General features: G+C 52.2%; 1 protein-coding gene and 1 long non-coding RNA gene across 2 annotated transcripts; both read right to left on the reverse strand.

Moving 5' to 3' along the window:
• Positions 1-6,182: 6,182 nt before the first annotated feature.
• LOC117194485 lies at positions 6,183-7,853 on the reverse strand. Its single transcript, XR_004474840.1, has 2 exons — positions 7,598-7,853; positions 6,183-7,544 (listed from the first exon to the last, which is right to left on the reverse strand). It is a non-coding gene; the product is annotated as an uncharacterized LOC117194485 (long non-coding RNA).
• Positions 7,854-10,954: 3,101 nt separating this feature from the next.
• On the reverse strand, positions 10,955-12,380 carry LOC117194319 (protein tantalus-like). Its single transcript, XM_033398890.1, has 2 exons — positions 11,418-12,380; positions 10,955-11,056 (listed from the first exon to the last, which is right to left on the reverse strand). Exon 1 carries the CDS (start codon positions 12,366-12,368, stop codon positions 11,814-11,816), a length of 555 nt encoding a protein of 184 aa, XP_033254781.1. The 5' UTR covers positions 12,369-12,380; the 3' UTR covers positions 10,955-11,056; positions 11,418-11,813.
• Between the last annotated feature and the right edge of the window lie 13,012 nt (positions 12,381-25,392).

Raw genomic sequence — 25,392 nt, forward strand, 5'->3', positions numbered from 1 at the left:
TGCCCCACGTTGGGCGCCACTTTTAATATTATTAATAATTATAACTGTAACGTGCAACGAGTCCTGTTCGAAAACGGGCGTTACGATTTGAGAGAGCTGGGCACGCTAATAATCATCCGGCTCTAGCTCGTCGGCTTTGGGGGTGGAGTTGTTGCTCCCTCAGATCAACCCAGACTCGAGGCTTCAATTACCAATAATATTGCCAGAATTTAGCGTGCTGCGACTTGTGCTAGAACGGTAGATTTGACGAGAAGAAGATACGAAGCTAAAGAGGATAGAGAACAGGAAGAGAGAGGGAAGCGAAAGGAAAGAAGGATAAAGAGGAAAGGGAAGTGAGAACCAAGGAAAACGGAGAGACATCGGTGTATATGTCCGCAGATGTTATGCGGAGTCGGAACCCACCCTGCTTTTGGTCAACCTCACGGAATAGCCGTTCTTCGATGACCCCTTTTGACCTTTTACGAAAACGCGCGAGCTAGCATTGAGTCCATTTTGTTCTTTTATCTAAACTTCAACATTATTTCCTCAACACAAAAATTAAATCCGATATGGCAACATAGTAAATGATCTTAGGTTAGGTTAGGTTAGGTTGAGGCGGCTGCCGGGCTCGCTCGGAACCCGTCACACTTAGGCCGGTTTCGGCCCGTTGTGATACCGCATAGGATCATTTCCTTCCTGCGTTGTGAGACTTCCTGTCAGCAATTATCCCAGCCAGATGCTCTCACAAAGTTCGCTATCCTCCTGGGACATAGTTTGGACATCTCTGAGATGTCGTGTAGAAAGGCTGAGCCCAGGTGCTGTAGCCTTCTTCTGCTGAGAGCTGGGCAGGAGCAGAACAGATGTTCCACTGTCTCCTCCTCTTCCTCGTCTCTACAGCTGCGACAAAAATCGTTATGTGGGGCCCCCAGCCTGTTAGCGTGGGTGCCTATTAGCCAGTGTCCCGTGAGGGAACGTGTGACCACGCTGCACCTTTTCCTGCTTAACTTGAGGAGCTCGGAGGTGCGCTTCATGTCCATGGTCGGCCATGTTTGCCGAGTTGTGCGACATCGTGGCACTGTTTGCCACATATCGTTGTTTAGTCGCTTGTATTGCTCCCTTATAATGAGCTTACAGGTGGCCATTGGCATACAGATATCCTCCTTGTCTTGGAGAAGGGGGATTGTAGTGCCAGATCTGGCCAGCTCGTCCGCTATACAGTTGCCCTCGATGTCCCGGTGGCCCGGGACCCAAATCAGGCTAATAGCAAATTGCTGAGCCATCTCGTGCAGAGATTTGCGGCAGTCTGCCACGGTGGCCGAGTTCGAGGAAATCGCGCTCAGCGATTTGATCGCAGCCTGGCTGTCGCTATAAATGTTTAGCTTGGTTGCCGTGACGGCAGCCGCTTGTAGGCAGTCTAGAGCCTCCCTGATTGCTATGACTTCCGCTTGAAAGACACTGCAATGATCTGGGAGTCTGAAGGAATGCCTTATGCTTAGCTGTTCAGAGTAGATTCCCCCTCCGACTCTGTCGTCCAGCTTTGATCCATCTGTGAAGATGTTTATGGCCCCATCTGGGCCTGGGAGTCCCTCGAGCCATTCGTCTCTGTGAGGGATGATTGTGTCGAAGGGAGTGTCTGTGTACTCTCTTGGAACTTGGTAGTCTGTTTTTGAGGGGACGGTACTGCTATTATTTAATATGGCTGAGTGACCTATGCACTGTGTCACCCATTGATCTGAGTCTCTTAGACGTATTGCTGCTGCTTCTGCCCGTTCCTTTCCTGCGAGGTCAAGGCTCTGTAGGCATAGGATGGCATTTAGCGCATCATTTGGGGTGGTGCGAAGAGCTCCGCTGATGCATAGGGCGGCAGTCCGCTGGACTTTGCCCAGTTGCTTGGTGATCGCCCTTTTTGATAGGGCCGGCCACCACACCGTAACTCCGTAGAGTAGTATTGGTCTAACTATAGCTTGATATATCCATTGGACTATGCTTGGGATCATTCCCCATCTTAGCCCAATAGCTTTTTTGCATGTGTAGAGTGCAGTCATTGCCTTCTTCACTCTGTCTTTGACATTCAGGTTCCAGCTAAGCTTCTTGTCAATTACCAACCCTAAGTAACTGGCACTGTCGCTAAAGGAGAGCCTGCATCCTTGTAGTATTGGAGGGTTGAGGGGCGGGACCTTGTATTTATTTGTGAATAGTACGAGTTCCGTTTTTGAGGGATTTACTCCCAGACCGCGCGATTCTGTCCAATCCGACAGTTGCGCTAGCTTTGTGGACATTAAGTCGCACAGTGTTTGGGGGTATTTCCCCGAGAAGATAATCGCAACGTCGTCCGCATAGGCCACGACATTGCAGCCCCCCCATTCCAGGTCACATAGAATCTTGTTGACTGCTATGTTCCACAGAAGAGGAGACAGGACACCACCTTGCGGGGTGCCTCTGTTGACATACCTTGACTGGGCGGACGATCCCATCGATGATGTCACCGTCCTGCATGTGAGCAATTGATCAATGAGCATCACCAAGTGACGGTCCACCCCCAGGTCAGTCAGGGCTTCTGTAATGGCGCCCGGTACAACGTTGTTGAAAGCTCCCTCAATATCGAGAAAGGCTATGAGTGAGTACTCTTTGTGATGCAGAGATTTCTCTACCGCTGAGATCACTTCATGAAGAGCCGTTTCCGTGGATTTTCCTTTCCGGTAGGCATGCTGTGCGCCTGACAGCAACTGAGGGTGTATAGTTGTCCTCAGTTGCAGCCCGACGAGTCTCTCAAAGGTTTTGAGAAGGAAGGACGATAGGCTGATTGGTCTAAAGTCTTTTGCAGCTGAGTGCGAGGCTTTCCCAGCTTTGGGAATGAAGACTATCTTTGCCTTAAGCCATGTTCGCGGGATTGTACCCACAGCCAGTATCTTCCTGAAGATACCTTGTAGCCAGTTGATGGCCGTATCCCCGGCCTTCTGAAGTTGGGCCGGGATTACCTGGTCTGGGCCTGGCGATTTGAACGGGTTGAAGCTGTTTATTGCCCAGCTTATGTTACCTTTTGTGAGGATGTGATCCATCGAGGTTACCGGTCCCTCTCCTGGAAGATGTGCCGTCTCGATGGTTGTGCACCCTGGAAAATGTGTGTCTAGTAGAATCTGCAGGGACTCCTCACTGGAGTTAGTCCACGTGCCGTCATTCCTTTTAAGATACCCTACCGAGGGGTTAGTTTTTGAGAGAATCTTGCGAAGCCTTGCGGCCTCTGACGTTTCCTCAATTTCCGAGCAAAATTTTTGCCAAGAGGCCCTTTTTGCTTTCCTTGTTTCTTTTTTATATAGTGACAGACTGATTTTGTAGTCTGCCCAGTGGCTCTCCTCGTTCGCGCTTTTGGCCCTGTTGAAGAGGGTCCTGCAGCTTTTAAGTAGGATGTCTATTTGTTTTGACCACCAGGGGGGTTTCTTTTTCCCCCTAGGTTTGCTAGAGGGGCACGCTGCCGCGAAGGCTTTGTTGCATGCCTCTGTGAACCTGTTCACTAGGCGATCTAGGTCGTCTTTTGTGTCAGGGCATGATGGTGCTTTGGAGGGGAGTAAGTCCTCCAGGGCTGAGCTATATTTTTCCCAGTTGGCTTTCCTGGGATTAATATAGTCCTTAGGTTTCGGACACTCGAGGGATAGTGTGGTCTCGATGTATCTGTGGTCAGAGAAAGAGTGGTCATCAAGGACTTGCCAACTCTTGACTATGTCTAACAGGTTGGAAGACACTAGGGTGATGTCAATAACCTCCTGTCGATTTTTAATTATAAAAGTGGGGTCGTTGCCCCGATTACAAATAAATAGATTTGAGTTGAGGATGAAGCTGAAAAGTGACTCACCCCTTACATTTGCGTTCGAGCTCCCCCATTGAGTGTGGTGAGCGTTGGCATCGCAACCTATTAATAGGTCTATGTCCGACCTCTCGCTGTCGCTGGCTAGTTTGCGAACCAGGTCGTTGGGAGGATCGTTTCCCTCATGGGCCATGTAGGACGACATCAGCCTTAGATGTGTCCCTTTCAGCTCTAGGCTTGCCGCCGTGTTGTCGCTATCGCTATAGTTATGGAGCAGAAAGATATTAAGGTGCTTTCTGGCGAGAATGCAGGTGCGGGTTTTACCTTCATGTTGAGCTACAATTATCTTGTACTCCTTCGACCCTAGTCCACAAACCTTGTCTCCCACTATCCAAGGTTCCTGGATCAGGGCTACGTCTGCTCCGCTCTCTTCGAGGCGGAGTATAAGAGCAGCGGATGCTGCCTTACAGTGGTGGAGATTGATCTGAAGGAGCCTCAAGGACATCCTTAGTGTTCTCCACCACTGTAATGTCGGCATCCGGATCATCCTCGACTTCCTCGTGGCAACACATCGCCTCGAAGTCGCATCTCAGCGTGCCATCGGTGGAGTAGCCCTCTGGGTCTATCTCTGTGTGATCGTCGGGTGCTTCGATCTCCGAGGCAGCGTCCTGCTCAACTGGCTTGTCGACAGGACGTGCCTCGGCCGCCGCATCCGACTTGTAGACCTTTACGGTCACAGAGCTGAACCCAAAATTGAGCTCGCCTTTGGCAGCCTCAATCGGGGCCAGCGACTCTTTGTTGAGGACGACCACCGCCTGGTTTGTGGGGCCCTGTGTCGTCTCAACTTTGACCACCTTCCAATCTGCTGTTGGGAGGTGGGGGTTGCATCTTTGCAACATTTTTAGGATGCGCTCCGGCTCCTTCATGGAGGCGGGCACCCAGACTCTCGCCCTTGGTCTACTGGGCACTTCGCTCCAGTCTACAGCGACGAGCTTCGCCCCTGGGTAGACTTCCCCGACTTGCGCTACCGCTGCTTTGTACAGCTGTACGGAGCGCTCGTCTTCACAGGCTACGATTTTTATGCAGCCCTGGTACCAGCCCATGTCTTTGCAGACGGGGGGGGTCCAGGCTGCTTTTCCAGCAGCTCGAAGCAGCGGTCGGCCAGTGCCGCTTCCACCCACTTCCACTGGTTTCTAGGTATCCGGGAGTCCGCGCTGCCTTTGTCCAGGACGCCAATCAGCGTCCTTTCTCTGGCAATCTGCGCGAATGATGTGTTAGGCAGCACTCTGGAGCGCTTCGGTGTCGGCCCCGGAGTCTCTTGTGAGCGCTGCCTTTTTGGCTGAGGGGCTTCCTTCTTCGGTGCTTCCTTGCCAAAGTTCGGCAGCACCTTCGAGGCCCACTCAACCTTCTTTATCCATTTGTCCGTCGGGCTGGACATCTGGCTTGCGTTCTGCCGACGGAGTATATTGCCAGCACTCCTTCTATCGGCATATGTAAAAGATTTGGCTTGGACACTAGTAGATGGTGACTCATCACCCGCCACTTTACCAGCAGGCAGAGCAGCCGCAGGATTGCATAGCCCCTCTGCCAAGGTATCGGGTTTGGGAGCCAATTCACCACCCACCCCGAAACCGGGATGGGACCGCTTTGGGCTCTCCCTAGCATCTTCCGCCGCGCAGGTTTTCCCTGCTGATTTGCGGGTCGGGCCCGGCCTTTGGGCCGCTGCCTTCCCCTGTTTGGGATTGCTCCCTGTTGGCATTTGGGGAGTGCCAGACTCATTTTGTTTGTTTTTAAATTCTTCCATTCTTTTTCCCACGAGCTGCAGAGAAGGGGTACGGTCCGTCCGGGCAGAGATCCACGTTGCCCGGATAAGGCATACTTAGAACAGGGGGCTGCCAAGTCCCTGAGCTCTCCGTTAACGACTGGGCTAGTTTTATATACCGGGCCCCGAGCCAGGCTGACTCTCGGCACGGGTCGAATAACACTCTTAGTCCGGCCCGGTGTGAGCTGAATGTGGGGGGTTGGGATGTGGGTAGGTAGTGTGTAGGGATAGGGGAGTGTGTGAGCTACTTATACGAGGCGGCACCACAAGCGCATCGTCAGTGTTGCTACTTCGCGAACACCCGCTGGCTGTCCGGGGCTGCTTATTTTCGGTACTCTCCCTAGGGATGTCCGATTATTCGCAGCTGACCTACCTATATGACCTGTATATAGGTAGGTCGTTCGCTATCCGCAACCTGCGACCCGTCCGGTGGCCTCAGCTAGGTCCCCTTTGAGCCACCTCACGAGCTCATCAGACCAGAAAATGATCTTAATAACTACTAAAAATAGGTGATTCGTAATGGTTGGGTATATAAAGATATTTGATAATGTATTGAGTATATATATAATAAGACTGTAATTCGAGTTAAATTCTAATTATATTCATAAATTTCGCTTTTCGCATAACATGGGAAAATCATTGAATTCTTTAAGTTCGTTACTTTCGCTTTTCGCACAAATGTGGAAAAATCATTAAATCTTTTAACTTCGGAATGAGTCGAAAATCAAAGAGGCGGTCTGGCTGACAAAACGTGCTCTCCTATGCGGAGTTCAGTCGATGACTGGATGCAGATGGCATCTCTAATTAGCCAACGATCAGATCGCTCAAGGCAAAGCCTCAATAGGCAGGGGCCAGAGGTTTCAAATTCGCGAGGTTGGGCAAGGATCAGTTGGTTTTCAAAACTACGTACATTTTAACTTTTGGAAGGTATGCTTACTCACTCACTGTTCAATTTCCAACGACGAAAGATCGATCTTCCGGCGTAGGCTGAAAACAAGCGTTAATTCGGAAAGGTGGTTTACAGTACGAAGACTCCATCTCTTGCTACAACTCAGAATTCCCAACTTCGACCTACTCCTTGTATGTGGAGCCACAGAACTTTTGGGGGAATTTTCTCCCTGACAATTCAATCCGAACTTAACTGACAACAATAGCTTGTGAATATTTGTAAAGATTGCTTAAGCATGATATGAGTTTAACGAATGTGTAACGAAAATGAATTAAACTAGCGATGTCTTAACAATACTTATAACTGCAAATTCTGAACACATTTCCCGAACTCCCAGGGGGAACTTGAACGTTAATGAGGTTGGCTGATAATTATTCTTCATGAATATACAAATTTTGTGAGATTTTTATACTTTAAACATTAGGATGGTAATAGACGAGGCTAGCCTCCGCTGAACCCTATGATTTGGTGAACTGTGCTCCCTGAAGCTGCTGGAAGAGGAATCCTGGACAGAGTCGGGGCGAAGAGGAGAGCCGAAGGCGGAGAATTCTGCCTCTGTTTGGCCGACGATTGGGCAACCAGGAAGACGATGGCCGCAGTTGGCTTCATCACTGCAGCATGGTCTGCGCTCGGGCAACCGAGAAAACGAAGGCCGCAGGTGGCTTTAGCATTGCAGCATCCCTGATTTGCTCCTGCTTCTTCTTCACGCGCCTTGGCGCGCGCTGCTGTTTAACCCTGTCTAGGGTGCTCCTCGCAGGCGAAGGGTCCCAAGCGGGAAGGCGTTTGCTTATTCCAGCCCCCGGCTGACTGCGCTCTGCGGCTTACTTAGCCGGCGACTGGACGATGGGGTGCGTTTAAATAGCGTGGGTCGCTGCCCCACGCAATAAGCGAAAGACCGTCCGGTCTTTGAAGCTGTGGCGTCTTTCCTCCGAGCAGGATCTGTCGCCCCGTCACTCCACTTGTACGAGCAAGGGAATCAGCGGTTGCGTGAGCTGCAGAAAATCAGATGAAAACCTGTTCTGTGGATTTTTCCAATCGCACTCACCCAAAATATCGCGATCAACCGAAAGGTATGTCTTTTCCGTACCGTGTCGAGTTGTTTCACAATGGAATTTTCCTATGATGGCACTTCTTTAACGAGAAAAGGAAAGGAAAAGGAAAAGGAATTTGACATGGCCTGTCAGATGTCCAAAGCATCTCTGCGCGTTAACAGGTCAAAGTAACCCTGCGCCTGTTAACAGGTCAAAGTAACCCTGTGCCTGTCAAAGGGTGGCAGCATGTATCCCTGGCCCCGAGATCGATATCATGGTCTTGACTTTCAATTTTTCTATCAAATCTTAGCCGATTAATCCTTCCCGCCAAACCTATCGACTTCTTCTACGTCGCTTCAGGCCCGCTACATGTGTGTCTTTTTTTGGCTATTCTAGCAATCACCAACGCACTGCATTCGATTTGAATTTGTCAGGCCGTATTATTTTGCAAGTGTGTATGGCAGCATTTTTATTCGTTCATGTTTTATTTAATGGCTTTGATGGCGGCAGCGTCCGTTGTTCATTTTTGTTGTGGCATGCGAGTGATATGCATACCTGCCCCGTATGATAAAGATTTTCGCCGTAATGTTTAGCCCGATAGTGTCCCGTGAGTGCTATCCGGCGATTGCCTAAGCGCTCTCGGCGATACGCGTCGGTACCCCCGACCTCCGTAGTAATTCTTAGTTCGACAGCGTCCCGTAAGTGCTATCCGGCGATTGCCTAGGCATTCTCGGCGATGCCTGTCGATATCCCCGACCCCCGTAGTAATTCTTAGTTCGGCGGCGTCCCGTAAGTGCTATCCGGCGATTGCCTAGGCATTCTCGGCGATACTTGTCGGTATTTCCGCATAGCAAAGTTCCCCTTTCCGCGTCGTAGTAATTCTTAGGCCGACAGGGTCCCGTAAGTACCGTCCGGCGATAGCCTAGGTACTCTCGGCGATACTTGCCGGTATTTCCGCATAGCAAAGTCCCCTTTCCGCGTCGTAGTAATTCTTAGGCCGACAGGGTCCCGTAAGTACCGTCCGGCGATAGCCTAGGTACTCTCGGCGATACTTGTCGGTATTCCCGCATAGCAAAGTTCCCCTTTCCGCGTCGTAGTAATTCTTAGGCCGACAGGGTCCCGTGAGTACCGTCCGGCGATAGCCTAGGTACTCTCGGCGATACTTGCCGGTATTTCCGCATAGCAAAGTCCCCTTTCCGCGTCGTAGTAATTCTTAGGCCGACAGGGTCCCGTAAGTACTGTCCGGCGATAGCCTAGGTACTCTCGGCAACACCTGTCGGTATTATCGCATAGTAAAGACCTCCGTATTGATTCTGAGTTCGGTGGGGCCCTGAAGGCGCTATTCGGCGATAACCGGAGTGTTCTCGGTGAAACCAACTGCCCCGTCCCACGCTACGATCGCCCCCGTCCGCGGGACTGCGGCCCCGTCCCCCATCGCCGGTCCGAATTACGGAGTCCCGGCAAATTATAAATATTGCTGTAATTTCGACCCTGGAGTAGACTGAGATATGTACCCCAGCCCAGGATCGCTTCCTTACAAAAGTTAAGGTAACACTAGACTTAACATTAACATGTGTTTTCTTTTACAATGGATTGCGTCTTTTCAGTCCGTTCCCGTCCTCGGAGCGGGCTTCATATAAGTGGCGGCGCAAGGCTGATCCTCATATCAGCATCAGCATAGGCCCTGTAGTTGACAGTAGTTGTGTGTGGTTTAAGAAATCTTTGTGTTTTATGATTCTCTTTGTGGTTTGTGATTTGAATATATGTTTAGTGGCGCACAGAATTTTAATTTACATTGGCGAGAAAGAGGAAATAAAGCTTGTCGGTAGTGGTTGGGAAGGGGAATGTGAATGTGTGTGGGGCGAGTTGGGAAAATGGGTGCTTGGCTTGGCGTCGGCATTTTAATGTATTCCTTATTGGCGTTAATTAAGAATTTTTAACAGTTTAGTTGGGCGGCAAACAAGTTAAGGGGCTCGTTAGTCGCCCGACGTGTCACACCGCTTCATCTGCCTCGTCGATCATCTGTAACTGTATCTGTATCTGTACAAAGGAGCCTAGAATTTCTTAGATCTGTGTTCTTCTACCATCCTCTACATGGATTGGTTCCACATTAATCCTAAAGATGCACAAATTTTATAGCTTGAACAAAAAAAAAAAAACACATACAATAATCGCATATCACATATTATGTTTTTTGTGGAGAGTGGGAGGGGGAGGGGGAGGGTTCCAAAGTATTTACACGGTCCAATGTTTGCACGGGTAATATAATGGAGATTCTCTTGGTAAAGATTTTATTCGTAATTTATTCGCCCAACTATCGAAAAAGACTCGCGTGTGCCGTACGATACGATCCATTACGATACGATATCGTCTGTGGGCTATATATGTATGTATATTGATGTGTGCATATGTATGTACAATCCGAAGAGAGGATTACTCTTGTTTTGTTCTCTTTCCTAGATGATAATATCGTATCAGTGGTTCTGGAAGGGGGTGCTTAAACCTACGACGAAAGCTATAATCCAGTGGATGGGTCGGAATAGGTGTCCTGTTCCTCCGCTCAGACATAGACCTCTCCTGTCTTGGCCTCGGGACTGTGTTTGGCGAGGGTTGAGGTAGCACTCGTGGCCGTTGCCGTTGCCGTGGCGCCGCTCTGGGGCAGGGCGATCGTGCCACCGGATGAAGAGTTGTCCACTGTATCCACTGTGGGGGCTCCTGCCGAACGCACCGAGGAGCGCACTGTGGGGTCCTGCAGGTTGAAGCTCAGACTGAAGCTGTTGTTCCGCGAAATGTTGCCGTTGCCGCTGCCGTTCAGGGGCTTCACGGACAGGAGGGCCGTGGTGGTGATGCCGCCGCCGCCGCCCGCACCCGGCCCCACGGTCATGCCGTTGCTGGAGCCACTGTTGCTGTAGCCGTCCTGCTCCTGGGCCAGGTCCACGATGGACAGGGACGAGGGGAAGCGCTGAATGGAGAGCGAGACGGGGATCGTGGTGATGACGTCATTGGGCTCGTAGCCACTGGCCGTTGTCGTGATGGTCGGCAGCTGGGCGTTCGCAGCGATGGGAAGGATGCTCAGGGTCCCCGTGGGAATGGTGTACCCGCCGCCGCAGCTGTTGGCCATCGTGAAGGGAAACGACAGCGTGGTGATGTTCGTGAAAGCGGAGAGGGCTACGGAATCGAGAATCGAAGGGAGAGAGATTGTGGTTGGAGTATCTGAATCTGCATCTGCGGGAGTATCTGTGCCCGGTACTCACTGCTGTGAACTCGCTGTAAATGATGACCACTGCGGGCAGGGTCAACGCCTTGACGCAGCATATGAGGAACCCAAAGAAGAGCCACGCGATCTCCCCGCAGGTGGAGAAGCGGAAGAGCTGCAGGAAGCCGATCTGCTGTGTGGGCTCCAGTCCTGCGGCCACCGGCGCCTCATCCAGGGACTTGCCATCGGTTGTCGTCGTGCCAGAAGCCTCGTCCATCTATCGGTACGACGAAGGACGGAGGAATAGTGTTACTCGAGCCAAGAGCCGCGATTTATTCACAGACACGGACAGAGACAGACGGCACGCAAAGGTTAATTCAATTACTGCCACACTCTCAGAGGCATGTATCTGTATCTGTGGCTGTGGCAAGGGTACAGCAGCTACTTTGTATCTTTTGCCATAGTTCTCTCTCATTGACCCGCGGGGTTAACGAGTAATAGAATCTACCGTTTATTATTGGACATTCCAACGCCAATTTGGAGCGATTCGATTCGATTCCCTTTCAGAGGCCCGTACAGAAATCTGTGTGGCGCCATTCGCCCCTGCCCCCTCTCCTTGTCGTGGGATGGATGATCACCTTTTAATTGATTTTCAACACTTTGATCCTTCAGATACTGTATCTATGCACTGATTTCTGCAGAAGATCCGTTACTGCTCACTCGGACCGCCCAAGCGCGACTGCTGGAACACCGTCCGCGGAGCCACCCATTTATGTTGATTCCCCGATGTGGATGCTGGACAGAGTACTCGGGCTTGGGCATGAGTACTCGTGAGTGTATCGTATCAATCGCTCGCTTTGGGGTTCACAATTCTAATTGATCTCCGCTTTCCGCTCTTGGGGTAGGTTCCGCCGAAAGAGGCGCTTCAATTTACAATGAGAGCAAAAGAGACATTCTGTAGAGGGTTTTTCTTTTCTTTGCTTTTCTTTTCTTTATTCTTTTTCTTTCATTTGGAGGGTGGAAGGTGCAACAATCTAAAACGGAGGCAGACTCTTGAGCCTCCTGCTGGTGCGCAGCACGAATGGTGCCGGCTGATTTGTACCGGCATTTCCTCCAGCGGGAACGACTTCGGGAGCAGCTACGGGAGCGACTGCGGGAGCGACTCCGACCGACTCGCCTTCATCGTCCGAGCCCCCGAGCATTACGCTGTCCAAAGTAGTGCGGGACGCTCGCAGTGTCATCATGTGCCGGGTGCTGCGTTCGCCCAAGGTGTTGCGCACCTTCAGGCAGCTCTTCTGCGACAGGGGTCTTTTTTTTTCGCCCGTACCCAGGGCGAGGACGCGGCGCTGGCACTCGCCGAATGCCACGGCATGGCTGCTGGTGGGCCCGTCGTCCTCATTGCCGGGCCGTTCAAAAATCGTCTCGAGACCGGTAGGCCTCGACTTTGCGATGGTCTGCGATGGCGCCTGAGAACCGGTGGTCGGCGTCAGGCTGGGCTTCTTGGCCAGGCGGCTGGGACTAAGACTGGGCCTGGCGGCGCTCTGGCTCTTGCTCTTGCAGGCGCGCGGCGGCATTTGGCGCCGAACCATAGTCGCGGTTGCCACAGAAGGGAAAAAGAGAGAGACACAAAATATTCGGCACTAAACCTCGAACACGTCTCGACTCCACAACGTTCACGACACGACTTTTCCTTTGGACAGAGACCCAGACTCGAGACCAATCCACGATCGGGGCAAAAGGCTCCAAAAGTACGAATTGTCAAGAGGGGGGAGGGGGGACTCGTCAAGTGTGTGTAATAGTGTGTCAAGTGTGTGTGTGTGTGTGTGTGGTGTGAGTCAAGAAAGTAAAGTGGGGCCACGCTCAAAAGTATGCTGTCTCTTCCCTTTGTAATTCCCCCTAACTTAAAAATTTGATTTGCAATCCCCTGTGAGTTCGTCAACTTGATGTTTTGTTGGCTGTAATGCGGTGTGTGGTCTTCAGTCCCCTCTACTACCCTTGCCGCCTGCTGAGGGCAGACGACTAGGAATGTATCATGTACATGTGGGCGGGCAGTTTATAGGGGGCGTAATTGTTTTATGCGAAGACTAGCATTTTTGGCTCAATTTAGGCCGTAGTGGTGGTGGTATGGCGGCAACTGATGCTGATTTGAAAGTCGATTTGAAACCGATAATCAATTGTCAGCACCGTTGCCGCCGAAGATTTTTATCACAGATTGTAATAATTTTGTAGTGGGGTGTCGGAGAACCGCACTAATTACGAAAATAACAATGGGAGGGGGGGGGGGGGGGGGGGGGAAGAAGAGGTTAAAGAAATGAGATGGAAAATTCAGAAAGTGCAGTGTTGCAACACGTAGTCAATTGAGGAATAGATAAAGAGAAAAGGTAAACAATGCAGGTGCTTTGCGTGGAAAATAAAAAAAAAAGAGACAAGCACTTGTAGAAATAACAATACAGATAAGTAGTAGACTGGAGTGAAGACGACGGAAAAACAGGTAATAAAAGAAATACTACACTGGAACAAAGACGAGACAAAACAGGTTCAATTGATTTACGTTAACAATATTACAATAAACATAACAATTTAAAATAATGTCTATATCTTTTTTTTTCTATAATTACAGGGAAGACAAGAAACAGCGGAGCATCGGCCGGCATAGCAAAACACAATGCTTGTAAAGACATTGCGTTGCATACCGGCCGACCCCGTCGTCCCCCCTGATCGCCGAAATTGGCGTCATCTGAAGTCGTCAGAAGTAGGTGCAATTAGCACCTCGTCGTCGTCGTTGTGGCTGTGGCTGCCCTCTTGGAGAACCAGTGGCACTGGTCCGGCCACCAGCTGGGAGCCAGGAGTAGACGGCACACATATTACTGTGGCGACACGGGTCCGGCCGCCAAAGTGAAATGGATGTGAGTGTGTGTGTGCGTCGGCAATTGTGGCCCTAATGTAGAGCGAGTGGCACTGGTCCGGCCACCAGCTGGGAGCCAGGAGTAGATGGCACACATTTTACTGTGGCGACACGGGTCCGGCCGCCAAAGTGAAATGGATGTGAGTGTGTGTGTGCGTCGGCAATTGTGGCCCTAATGTAGAGCACATGGCACTCTGAATGCCACGGCACCTGGTTCCAGCAACCAGTTGAGGGCAATGGCGGACATGACACACCTACTCGATCGGCACAGGTCCGGCCGCCCAAGTGTAATGGATGTTTGTGTGTGTGCGTCTGTGTAGCGGAGAGTATTGTCGGTGTCATTTTAATCGTAATTGCAGCTGATTAATTTCTTGCTTTTCCTTTCCAGCTCCTTTGGCACTCTGAATGCCGTTGACACTGGATCCGGCCACCAACTAAGGACGATGGCGGACACGACACACCTACTCGAACGGCACAGGTCCGGCCGCCCAAGTGTAATGGGTGTTTGTGTGTGTGTGTGTATTTCCATTCCAGGTACACATGGCACTCTGAATGCTTTGATGGCGGCAGCGTCCGTTGTTCATTTTTGTTGTGGCATGCGAGTGATTTGCATTTGTCATTTAATCCAATGCAGTGGCAGAGATGTGTCCAATTAGTACACAGCGTTCCAGGATATCTGGTTGTCAAGATGGTACCTCATGTTGCGGGCGTAGGCCTTAATGTCATCCATGGAGTCGTCATCTTTCCACATCTCATCTTCATCATTTTCTTCATCCATTTCAGGATCCGTCTCTGGAATGGCGGCTGGCGTTGGCCCTAACGTTTTTTGTGGTGGCTGTGATCGTGGTGGTTTCTTTGACCGCCTGGCTGCTGGAGCTGGGGCAACCACTGTTGCTGCTGCCATTGTTGGTGGATTTTCCGATGTAACTGCAACTGCTGGAGTTGCCGTCACTGCCTGGGATTGGATGAGCGAGGTGAGTAGTGACATCGTCACTCCCCGCCTCTTTTCCAATCGCGTCATCCCCTGCGTATTCTCCAACAGTGCCTGGCTGCAGGATCCCTCGAAAGATTGGCGTTTCGGCTGCATCTTCTGCCGGGAGCGGTTGTTGGCAAACTGCTGCTGCTGCTGCTGCTGCTGTCGCTGTTGTTGTTCGCGCTGCGGCTGCTGTTGCAGCTGCTGTAGCTGTGCCTGAGAACGGCTCAATGGCTGCTCTGGACGTCGTCGCCCAGTGCGTGGGCCAGAGGCAGCAGGCGTCTGTTTTTTTGTCTGAATTGGCTGCTGCTGCTTCTGCTTCTGCTGATGTTGTTGTTGTTGTCCTCTTCGTCGCCCAGGAGAGGAGACATTGAGTGGCGTCCATGCTGCCTGCTGCTGCTGCTGTCCGCGCCAGGGATTGGCTGGCGTTTGAGCTGGCTGTTGCTGCTGCTGCTGTCGGCGCCCTGGATGTGCTGGTGTTGTTTTTGATGGTGGCTGCTGCTCTGGCAATGGCTGCAGAAGCGAGCTGCGCTTGCGACGCAACTCCTGCATGGCCACTCGGTGCGACAGAAGGCGGCCCCTTGCTGCCTTGAATGCCGGACATCCCTTGTAGGCGCTGATGTGGGCGCCCTGGCAATTGGCGCATTTAGGGGCGTCTGCCCTTGGCTTGGCACATGCCGTGGACGCGTGGGCACCCGCACACTTCATACAGACGAATGAACGCCTGCAGTAGGTGCGGGTGTGCCCAAAAGCCTGACATCTGTGGCACTGGGCTGGGTCCATCGGCTTGGCCTGCCTCTCAACGATCACCAACTGGTTGCCCAGCTGGGTTAATTGGAGGACATCGTGGTGGCTTTCATCCGGCTTGGGGGCTATCTCCAACTCGAACTGGTCGAGTGGCTGTCCATCGGATCTCGCTTTAATGGCTCTAATAAATTTAACTGAATAGCCCAGTTCGGCCATCTGATTTGTTATTAGTTGGGTGCTTGTGGAGTCGTGGAGATCTCGCACGACGATCCGTAGCCCACGGTCACTCTTGTGCTAGTGTGTGTAGTGGCCAGTCATCGCCTCGTTGCCGCCGCCATCGCCCAGGATTGCCATGATGGCATCCCTGGTAGCCATGTCGCGGGCCTGGATACGGACACCATTGCGGCTGATGAGCTTGGTGTGATAGCTACTGTTGCCCACCCTCGGGTCATTCTGCAGCTTGTCCAGAATGGGCATAATGTCGGGGACAGCTGGCAGAATGATGGGGGGGGGGGGGGGGGGAATAATTGTCGTTGGTTGGTGCTGTCGCTGCAGCATACGAATTTGTCTGGTATTGGGCATACTCTGGGAGGGCAGCTGGAGCAGCCCAACGCCGCCGCCGCTGCTGCTGCTGTGGGTTCCTGTGCCTCAACTACTAGTTGCATTTGCAGGTGAGTGAGGTAGAGCTAGTGGAGCATTGGCAGTGGCAGTGGCAGTGGCAGGGGCAGGGGCGGGGGCAGGGGGCATTTTGTGTTATTGTCCGCTGATGTTGTTGCTGGTTTGATTGTTGGTGATGATGGGGATGGTTTTGAATTTGGGGGATATGGGATTTGCTTGCCTGTTGGTTGGTACTTTCCCGGAGTCGTCGTTTGGCCGATGCATGATTGGCATCCAAATTGTCGTCGTCATCGTCGTCATCAAACTCAACAACCATGACATCACTGTCATCATCATCGTCATCATCATCAACCACGGCGCGGACGCGCTTCAGTGGCGAACGGGCCGCTGCAGCAGAGGTGGATGGGATATCATCGGTATTGGCTGTGTTTGTTGCCGTTGGCTGATGTTGTTGTTTTTGATGTTGATGTGTTTGCTGCTGCTGATGTTCCTCTGGTGGTGGTGGTGGGGGGGGGTCCGCCTGTTAACACTGCTGTTAACAGGCATCGTCGTCTGGCTGCCGACGTAATTGTAGTTGTCGTTTTTGTGTTTGATGTCGCTGTTTGTGTGCTGATGTATGTCATCATTGTATTTGTGGTTGTGGTTGTGGTATTGGCTGTGTGCATTGCATTTGGAACCGCTGCTGTGGCCGATCGAGCGGGGTTTGTGCCATGGCTGCGGTTCGAGTTCGAACTCTCTCCCGAACGGGCACTCGAACACGAATCTTTTGTTGGCTGCTGTTCGTGCAGAGGCTGCACGAGTGCCCTCTCGTCCTGTCGCTGGTACGAGGTCGTTACCCGCTCTCTTTGCGCCTTCTCTCGCTCCTTGCTGTTTCCGGCTCTCTCCACACCATGCATCGGCATATGGTGCATCGATACGTGTCTGTGTGTGTTGGAGTGTGGAAAGCGGAATTATTGGCGCGCTTGGTACCGCTTGGCTTGGCTTGGCTTGATATTGCGGTGCTTTGGCTGACGCCGCTGCCGCTGCCGACGCCGCCAATGCCTCAAGCCGGCGACTACCGCTGCTGCTGCTGATGGTCTGCTGCTGTTGCTGCTGCTGCTGACGTTCCTGGGTATGGACCGCCTCCACCCAGTCGCCGATCTGGAACTGCTCCTGGCTGGTGAGATTGGGAATGGCCGCCCAGCTGTTGGGGCAGGGCAGGTCGGGGTCGGGGATGGGGCTTGTGGCCGGAGTGGCCGTGATGGTGGTGTCGGCATGGTATGTGGTCCTCACATACCCGGTAATGGTGGCTGGAGCCGGTCCAGGAATTGGAGGAAGTGCCTCCAACCAGGTGGCGGAGTCGGTGGATTGGCGTCTCAGTACCGCTGCGTTTGCCACGGTGCCGGTGGCTGCGCTGTCTGCGCTGTCGGAGCTGGCAGTGGAAATGGCTGATTTGGGGCGATCCCTGGCTGTGACGCCGTGTGGTCCTCGTCGTCGTCGTCCTCTTCTGGCAGTGGATCCGCGTGGCATAGCTGCGCTGGATTGGCTTTGGTTGGATTTGGTAATAAATTTTTTTTTTCGACCGACGCGAGTGGAGTTTTTGTCAAGACAAATTATTCACACAGTTTTTTATTGGATTTTTTTTCAATATATACCCGCTTTGGGTTGAGGGCTCTCAGTGCTCCAACAGGGGAGGGGCTGAGAGGCTGGGGTGTGAGCCGCCAGCAACCAAGCGCGTTGCTTTATTAATATTTTGTTGGGCAGTATATGTCTTAATTTAATTTATGTAAATTTTTGTGTTTGTTTTACAATTAAACTTTAAACGACACTTCAAACACACACTAGTACATTTGATGGCACAATAAACTTTACAAACATATAATACTGCAGCAACGAAACACTTGTAACCTCGAAATAGGCCCGCAGCCAGCAGGGTGGGGGGGGGGGGAAGGGAAAAAGAGAGAGACACAAAATATTCGGCACTTTGACGGAGGGACTAAACTAAACCTCGAACACGTCTCGACTCCACAACGTTCACGACACGACTTTTTGTTTGGACAGAGACCCAGACTCGAGACCACTCCACGATCGGGGCAAAAGGCTCCAAAAGTACGAATTGTCAAGAGGGGGAGAGGACTCGTCAAGTGTGTGTAATAGTGTGTCAAGTGTGTGTGTGTGTGTGTGTGGTGTGAGTCAAGAAAGTAAAGTGGGGCCACGCTCGAAAGTATGCTGTCTCTTCTTTGTAATTCTCCCTAACTTAAAATTTGATTTGCAATCCCCTGTGAGTTCGTCAACTTGATGTTTTGTTGGCTGTAATGCGGTGTGTGGTCTTCAGTCCCCTCTACTACCCTTGCCGCCTGCTGAGGGCAGACGACTAGGAATGTAGCATGTACATGTGGGCGGGCAGTTTATAGGGGGCGTAATTGTTTTATGCGAAGACTAGCATTTTTGGCTCAATTTAGGCCGTAGTGATGGTGGTGTGGCGGCAACTGATGCTGATTTGAAAGTCGATTTGAAACCGATAATCAATTGTCAGCACCGTTGCCGCCGAAGATTTTTATCACAGATTGTACTATTTTTGTAGTGGGGTGTCGGAGAACCGCACTAATTACGAAAATAACAATGGTGGGGGGGGGGGGGGGGGGGGGGGGGGGGGGGGGGGGGGGGGAAGAAGGGGTTAAAGAAATGAGATCGAAAATTCAGAAAGTGCAGTGTTGCAACACGTAGTCAATTGAGGAATAGATAAAGAAAAAAAGGTAAACAATGCAGATGCTTTGCGTGGAAAATAAGAGGAAATATACTAAATAAAAAGAGACAAGCACTTGCAGAATTAACAATATAGTGAGATCTAACAGAAGTGCGGATTCCAAATTTGGTTACTCTAGCCTTAATAGTCTCTGAGAGTTGTGGATGCCCCAGATTTTCGTCCTTTGCGGGGGCGTAAGGGGGTGTGGCGAAATTTGGACACGAAACGGTCAAGGTCTGATATCACAGGAGTGTGGATACCAAATTTGGTTGCTCTGGCTCTTATAGGTTCTGAGATCCTTGAACTCATATTTTGCAATTGGCAAAGCCGACCATGAAACCTGTGTGTTAGAGAGAGACAGAGCGAGAAAGAATGAAATTGTTTTCTTGATTCTGGCTATAATATTTATACGATCTGGTTGAGATTTTACACTCTAGAACATATAGTCATCCTCTACGATTCTGCATTTTTGGTTTTATCGTATCTTTAAAAATGTGGATGCCACAGATTTTCGTCCTTTGTGAGGGCGGAAGTGGGCGGGGCAAAGTTTTGAAATATTTTTGTAGCAGTGACATACCACAGATGTCTGGATCCAAAACATCGTTGCTCTAGCTCTTATAGTCTTTGAGCACTAGGCGCTGAAGGGGACGGACGGACGGACGGACGGACGGACGGACGGACGGACGGACAGACAGACAGGGCTCAATCGACTCGGCTATTGATGCTGATCAAGAATATATATACTTTATGGGGTCGGAAACGATTCCTTCTGGACGTTACACACATCCACTTTTACCACAAATCTAATATACCCCAATACTCATTTTGAGTATCGGGTATAGAAAGAGACAAGCACTTGCAGAAATAACAATACAGATAAGTAGTAGACTGGAGTGAAGACGACGGAAAAACAGGTAATAAAAGCGATACTACACTGGAACAAAGACGAGACAAAACAGGTACAATTGATTTACGTTTACAATTTTACAATAAACATAACAATTTAAAATAATGTCTATATCTTTTTTTTCTATAATTACAGGGAAGACAAGAAACAGCGGAGCATCGGCCGGCATAGCAAAACACAATGCTTGTAAAGACATTGCGTTGCATACCGGCCGACCCCGTCGTCCCCCCTGATCGTCGAAATTGGCGTCATCCGAAGTCGTCAGAAGTAGGTGCAATTAGCACCTCGTCGTCGTCGTTGTGGCTGTGGCTTCCCTCTTGGAGAACCAGTGGCACTGGTCCGGCCACCAGCTGGGAGCCAGGAGTAGACGGCACACATATTACTGTGACGACACGGGTCCGGCCGCCAAAGTGAAATGGATGTGAGTGTGTGTGTGCGTCGGCAATTGTGGCTCTAATGTAGAGCGAGTGCCACTGGTCCGGCCACCAGCTGTGGGCAATGGCGGACAACGACACACCTACTCGAACGGCACAGGTCCGGCCGCCCAAGTGTAATGGATGTTTGTGTGTGTTTTTTTTTTGCGCAGCTCCTTGATCACGCTTGCTGCCATGTAGGCAACCGCGTTCCAAGATTGCTCATCGGCTAGCATCTGGTCGGTGAGGGTGTCCACACTCACTTCTGCAAGCGTCTCCCCTAGCCTCGTTCGTTCTTGCGAGAAGCGGGGGCATACAAAGAAGACGTGCTCTGCATCCTCGTCGACTCCAGGCCCGCAGCAGCTGCAATACGGGTCGTCAGCATGCCTAAAGCGATGCAGGTACTGCTTGAAGCAGCCATGCCCCGTCAGCAGTTGGCCCAAATAATGGTCCATTTGGCCGTGCCTTCTTCGCAGCCATGGGCTAAGCTGGGGAAGGAGACGTCTGGTCCACCTCCCTTTTGCCGCTTGGTCCCAGCGCCGTTGCCACTGGGCTATAGTGCGCTCTCGCCGCTCGCTGGCTACCTCCCCTCCGCTCTGCCGCTCAGCTGCCAGGAGATCCAGTGGGACCATGCCTGCCACAATAAGTGCGGCGTCTTCAGACACCGTCCGGAAGCAGCATGTAACCCTCAGGGCACAGCGTCGGTATGCGCTTCTGCAGTCTCTGCTGTATGTGGAAACCATCATTGCTGGTGCCCACACTGCTGATCCATATAAGATTATGGAGGTGACCACCCCAGCGATGAGCTGCCTGCTACGCTGCCGTGGTCCCCCTGTATTGGCCATCATCCTGCTTATGGCCGCCGTTGCTGCAGTCGCTTTTGCGCTGGCGTATTCCAGGTGGGCCTTGAAGTTCAGCCTCTGGTCCATCATTACCCCTAGGTACTTTAGCGCAGGCTTGGTCCTGATGATCGTGCTACCGACTCTCACGCATGCCTGCTCGACCTTTTTTCTGCTGCTCATTAGCACAGCCTCCGTCTTCTTCTCCGCCAATGCTAGCCCGTTGGATGCGAGCCAGGCCACTATCATCCCGACTGCTACGTTGGTTTTCTCCTCTACGTCTCTTACGTGTTTCGACACTGTCACCAGTGCTATGTCGTCGGCGAAGCCCACCAGGGTGCACCCTTCCGGTAATGTAAGCCGCAGGATATCGTCATACATCACGTTCCACAGTATCGGCCCTAGGACCGAGCCCTGTGGGACGCCTCCGGTGATTTGGTGATGTTCTGCTCCTTCTTCCGTGTCGTAGATCAGGATGCGGTCCGTGAAATAGCTTCGCAGAGTCCGTGTGATTTGCTCAGATATACCCCTCCTGGTCAGGGCCTCTAGGATGCTCTTCCAGCTGGCAGAGTTGAAGGCGTTTCGTACGTCTAGTGTACATACTAGGCAGTACTTTTTGTCGCCTCCAGCCCATCGCGTTCCTGCCATGGCTTCCCTGGCAAGGTTTGTCACCATCTCGATGGCGTCAGTGGTGCTCCTCTGCTTGCGGAACCCGAATTGGAGGTCGGAAAGTCCGCGACGCTCAGCCAGTTCCGCCTCCAGTCGGTTACATACCATCCTCTCGAAAATCTTGCCCATGGTATCCAGCATGCACAGCGGCCGGTATGACGATGGGTCGTTGAGCTCTTTGCCTGGCTTGGGTATCAGAACCAGCCTTTGCCGTTTCCATGCTCGTGGGACTGTCCGCTCCGCTAGGCACTGGGTGTACATTGTGGCGAATGCTTCCGGATGGGCTCTAGCTATGCATTTTAGTGCTGCATTAGGGACTCCATCTGGACCTGCCGCTTTCCCGATCTTCAGCTTACCCGTGGCCTTCAGTACTTCTCTGGCAGTGATGATGGTGGTGGTGTCCCTCAGGCTAGCTCCTTCTACCCTAGCTTCCTCTTGTAAGGGTGGTTGTCTAGGGAATAGGGTGCCGACTATCTCTCTCATATGCACCGGATCCTTGGGCATAGGCTGTCTGTTTAATCTCCCCATGACTAGTTTGTATGCTCCACCAAAAGGTTCCGCATCGGCCGCATCGCAGAGCTCCTTGAAGCATTTGAGTTTGCTGCTTCTGATGGCCTCCTTCAGCTCTTTTCTTTTGGCCTTGAATGCCGCGCCATTTCTGCCAAATTGGGCGGAGCCTCTTGCTCGCTGGTAGGCACGCCGAGCTGCGCAGCACTCCCTCCTGGCCTTGGCAATGTGCTCATTCCACCACGGTACTGGCCGGTGCCTGCTTCCTCCGATCTTTCTTTTTTTCATGGCTGCATCACAGGCCGCTTTGACGGTCCTGTAAACGGCAAGCGCGGATGCTTCAGCATCCCCGGCGGCGCTTAGGTTTTCTGCTGCCGAGAGGAGCGCGGCTCTGCTCAGGCTTTCCTCCTTGTACCCGGCCTGGAGCGCCCGCTGTATCCTTGTTGTGTTCCTGGGTGCAAAGGTTTCCGTCATTACGGCTAAGTGGTCGCTATGGGTGTAAGCACTCAGCACTTGCCACTTCGCGTGGCGTGCGAGCTCTGGGCTTGCAAAGATGAGGTCTATAATAGACTCCCGCCCTGCTTTGCTGAACGTTGGTGTGGTTCCTGTGTTGAGGAGACAGACGTTCAGGCTTGCAAACTCGTCCAGGAGCGATGTCCCACGGGGTGTGTTCTTGGCGCTGCCCCAAGTCGTGGCCCAGGCGTTAAAGTCGCCCGCTATCAGGACCGGCGATTTGCCTCGTGCGTCGTTAGTGATGTTGCTGATGATCGCCTCATACTCCTGCTGCGTGAACCTTGGTGCTATGTAGCAGCTGTAGACAAAAGTGCCGCTGTGCTTAGCTCTCACATATCCCACTCTGGATGCTCTGTGGGTAAGCTGGCCTGGTTGTGGGCCACAGCTCCAGATTGCTGCTCCTCCGTCTGAGCTTTGCTGCCAGACTCCTTCGTGTTTTTTGCCGTACGGCTCGCTGAGTAGCGCTATGTCGATCTTCTGCTCCAGGACTGTTTGCGCCAACAGATCCTGAGCAGCTCGGCAGTGGTTTAGGTTGAGCTGCAGGAGCTTAACCATCAACCAGATTTGCTAGTGCCTTCTTATACTCAGGGCAGCTGCGGCTGAGGGCCGAGTGGGCTGCTGAGCGGACGTCTCCTGGCTTGCCAGAGCATAGTAAGCACATTGGCGGGTTGTTGCACTGGTTGTGCTTGTGCCCCTCCCCACCACATTTGTAGCATGCATTGCTTGACACAGGCCGCTTGGATCTGCACCTGGCTGCAGTGTGTCCATTGGCCATGCACTTGAAGCAGCGGGTTGGCGCAATCCGTTGCCGCACGCGGCAGACAACCCAGCCGATTCGAACTTTTCCGAGCTCCAGGAGCTTCTTTGCGAGTGAGGGCTGAAGGTTCAGCGTAGCTACCTGCGTTGCGCCATATGCTTTCCGCATGTACGGCACTGCTCCTTGTGTTAAGTCGCCGTCGATCGCTGCAGCTATGGCCTCACATACCTCGTCGCCTGTCGTGAGCTCGTCTATGTTGAGTACCTCAACCGCGACTGTCTCTGCAGCTCCTGGGTGGCGGGGTCTGAGGATTGTTGCATCCTTAGAAGCAGCTCGCCCGAGGCTGTCTTCCTGATGCCCTGAACCTTGTTTTTGAGGCTCTGGAGCGTTGGTGCTGCCTTCACCAGTTTGAGGATGTCGGCGTATGATGCCTCCTCGGTGCATTTGACCAGCACTGCGTCTGGTCGGCCTTTCTGCTTGCGTTTCGCACGCCTGCCTCTCACCGCACTCCACTTCTGTGTAGGGTTGGTGTCTTCCGCCTTGCCGCACTGCATCTTGGTTTCCTCTTGTCGAGTGGCGTCAGCTTGGTGTCCTTGCCTGGGCCTTCCGCGCGCGCTCTTCTCCTCAGTTCGGGGTTTTGCTTCGCTCTTGTGGGCTCCTGATGCCGTTTGCGTCGCCTTAGTCGCACTGGGCTTGGTCATCCTGGGTAGGGGGCCAGTTGGGCCTGCAGTGTGATCATGGCACTGTCATCCTCCTGGCGCTGCCCTTTTATCCTCTGGCGCCTGCAGATGGGATTTGACTTCCACTTGCAACTCCTTCATGCGTGCTACCATCTTCTTGATGGCCATGTTGATCGACCTCTGGCCCTTCTCGTTCATCTGGTAGAGTAGGTCGTCCAGGATTGCGCCAATCTCGTCTATGTCCTGTAAGCAGTTCCTGCTTCCTGCTGGATCAGGCCACCAACTAAGGACGATGGCGGACACGACACACATAACTCGAACAGCACAGGTCCGGCCGCCCAAGTGAAATGGATGTTTGTGTGTGTGTGTGTATTTCCATTCCAGGTACACATGGCACTCTGAATGCTTTGATGGCGGCAGCGTCCGTTGTTCATTTTTGTTGTGGCATGCGAGTGATATGCATTTGTCATTTAATCCAATGCAGTGGCAGAGATGTGTCCAATTAGTACACAGCGTTCCAGGATATCTGGTTGTCAAGATGGTACCTCATGTTGCGGGCGTAGGCCTTAATGTCATCCATGGAGTCGTCATCTGTCCACATCTCATCGTCATCATTTTCTTCATCCATTTCAGGATCCGTCTCTGGAATGGCGGCTGGCGTTGGCCCTAACGTTTTTTGTGGTGGCTGTGATCGTGGTGGGGCAACCACTGTTGCTGCTGCCATTGTTGGTGGATTTTCCGATGTTTCTGGAACTGCTGGAGTTGCCGTCACTGCCTGGGATTGGATGAGCGAGGTGAGTAGTGACATCATCACTTCCAGCCTCTTTTCCAATCGCGTCATCCTCTGCGTATTCTCCAACAGTGCCTGGCTGCAGGATCCCTCGAAAGATTGGCGTTTCGGCTGCATCTTCTGCCGGGAGCGGTTGTTGGCAAACTGCTGCTGCTGCTGCTGTCTCTGTTGTTGTTCGCGCTGCGGCTGCTGTTGCAGCTGCTGTAGCTGCTGCTGTTGTGCCTGAGAACGGCTCAATGGCTGCTCTGGACGTCGTCGCCCAGTGCGTGGGCCAGAGGCAGCAGGCGTCTGTTTTTTTGTATGTATTGGCTGCTGCTGCTTCTGCTTCTGCTGATGTTGTTGTTGTTGTCCTCTTCGTCGCCCAGGAGAGGAGACATTGAGTGGCGTCCATGCTGCCTGCTGCTGCTGCTGTCCGCGCCAGGGATTGGCTGGCGTTTGAGCTGGCTGTTGCTGCTGCTGCTGTCGGCGCCCTGGATGTGCTGGTGTTGTTTTTGCTGGTGGCTGCTGCTCTGGCAATGGCTGCAGAAGCGAGCTGCGCTTGCGACGCAACTCCTGCATGGCCACTCGGTG

Source organism: Drosophila miranda (assembly GCF_003369915.1).
Source record: "Drosophila miranda strain MSH22 chromosome Y unlocalized genomic scaffold, D.miranda_PacBio2.1 Contig_Y3_pilon, whole genome shotgun sequence".
NCBI lineage: Eukaryota > Metazoa > Arthropoda > Insecta > Diptera > Drosophilidae > Drosophila > Drosophila miranda.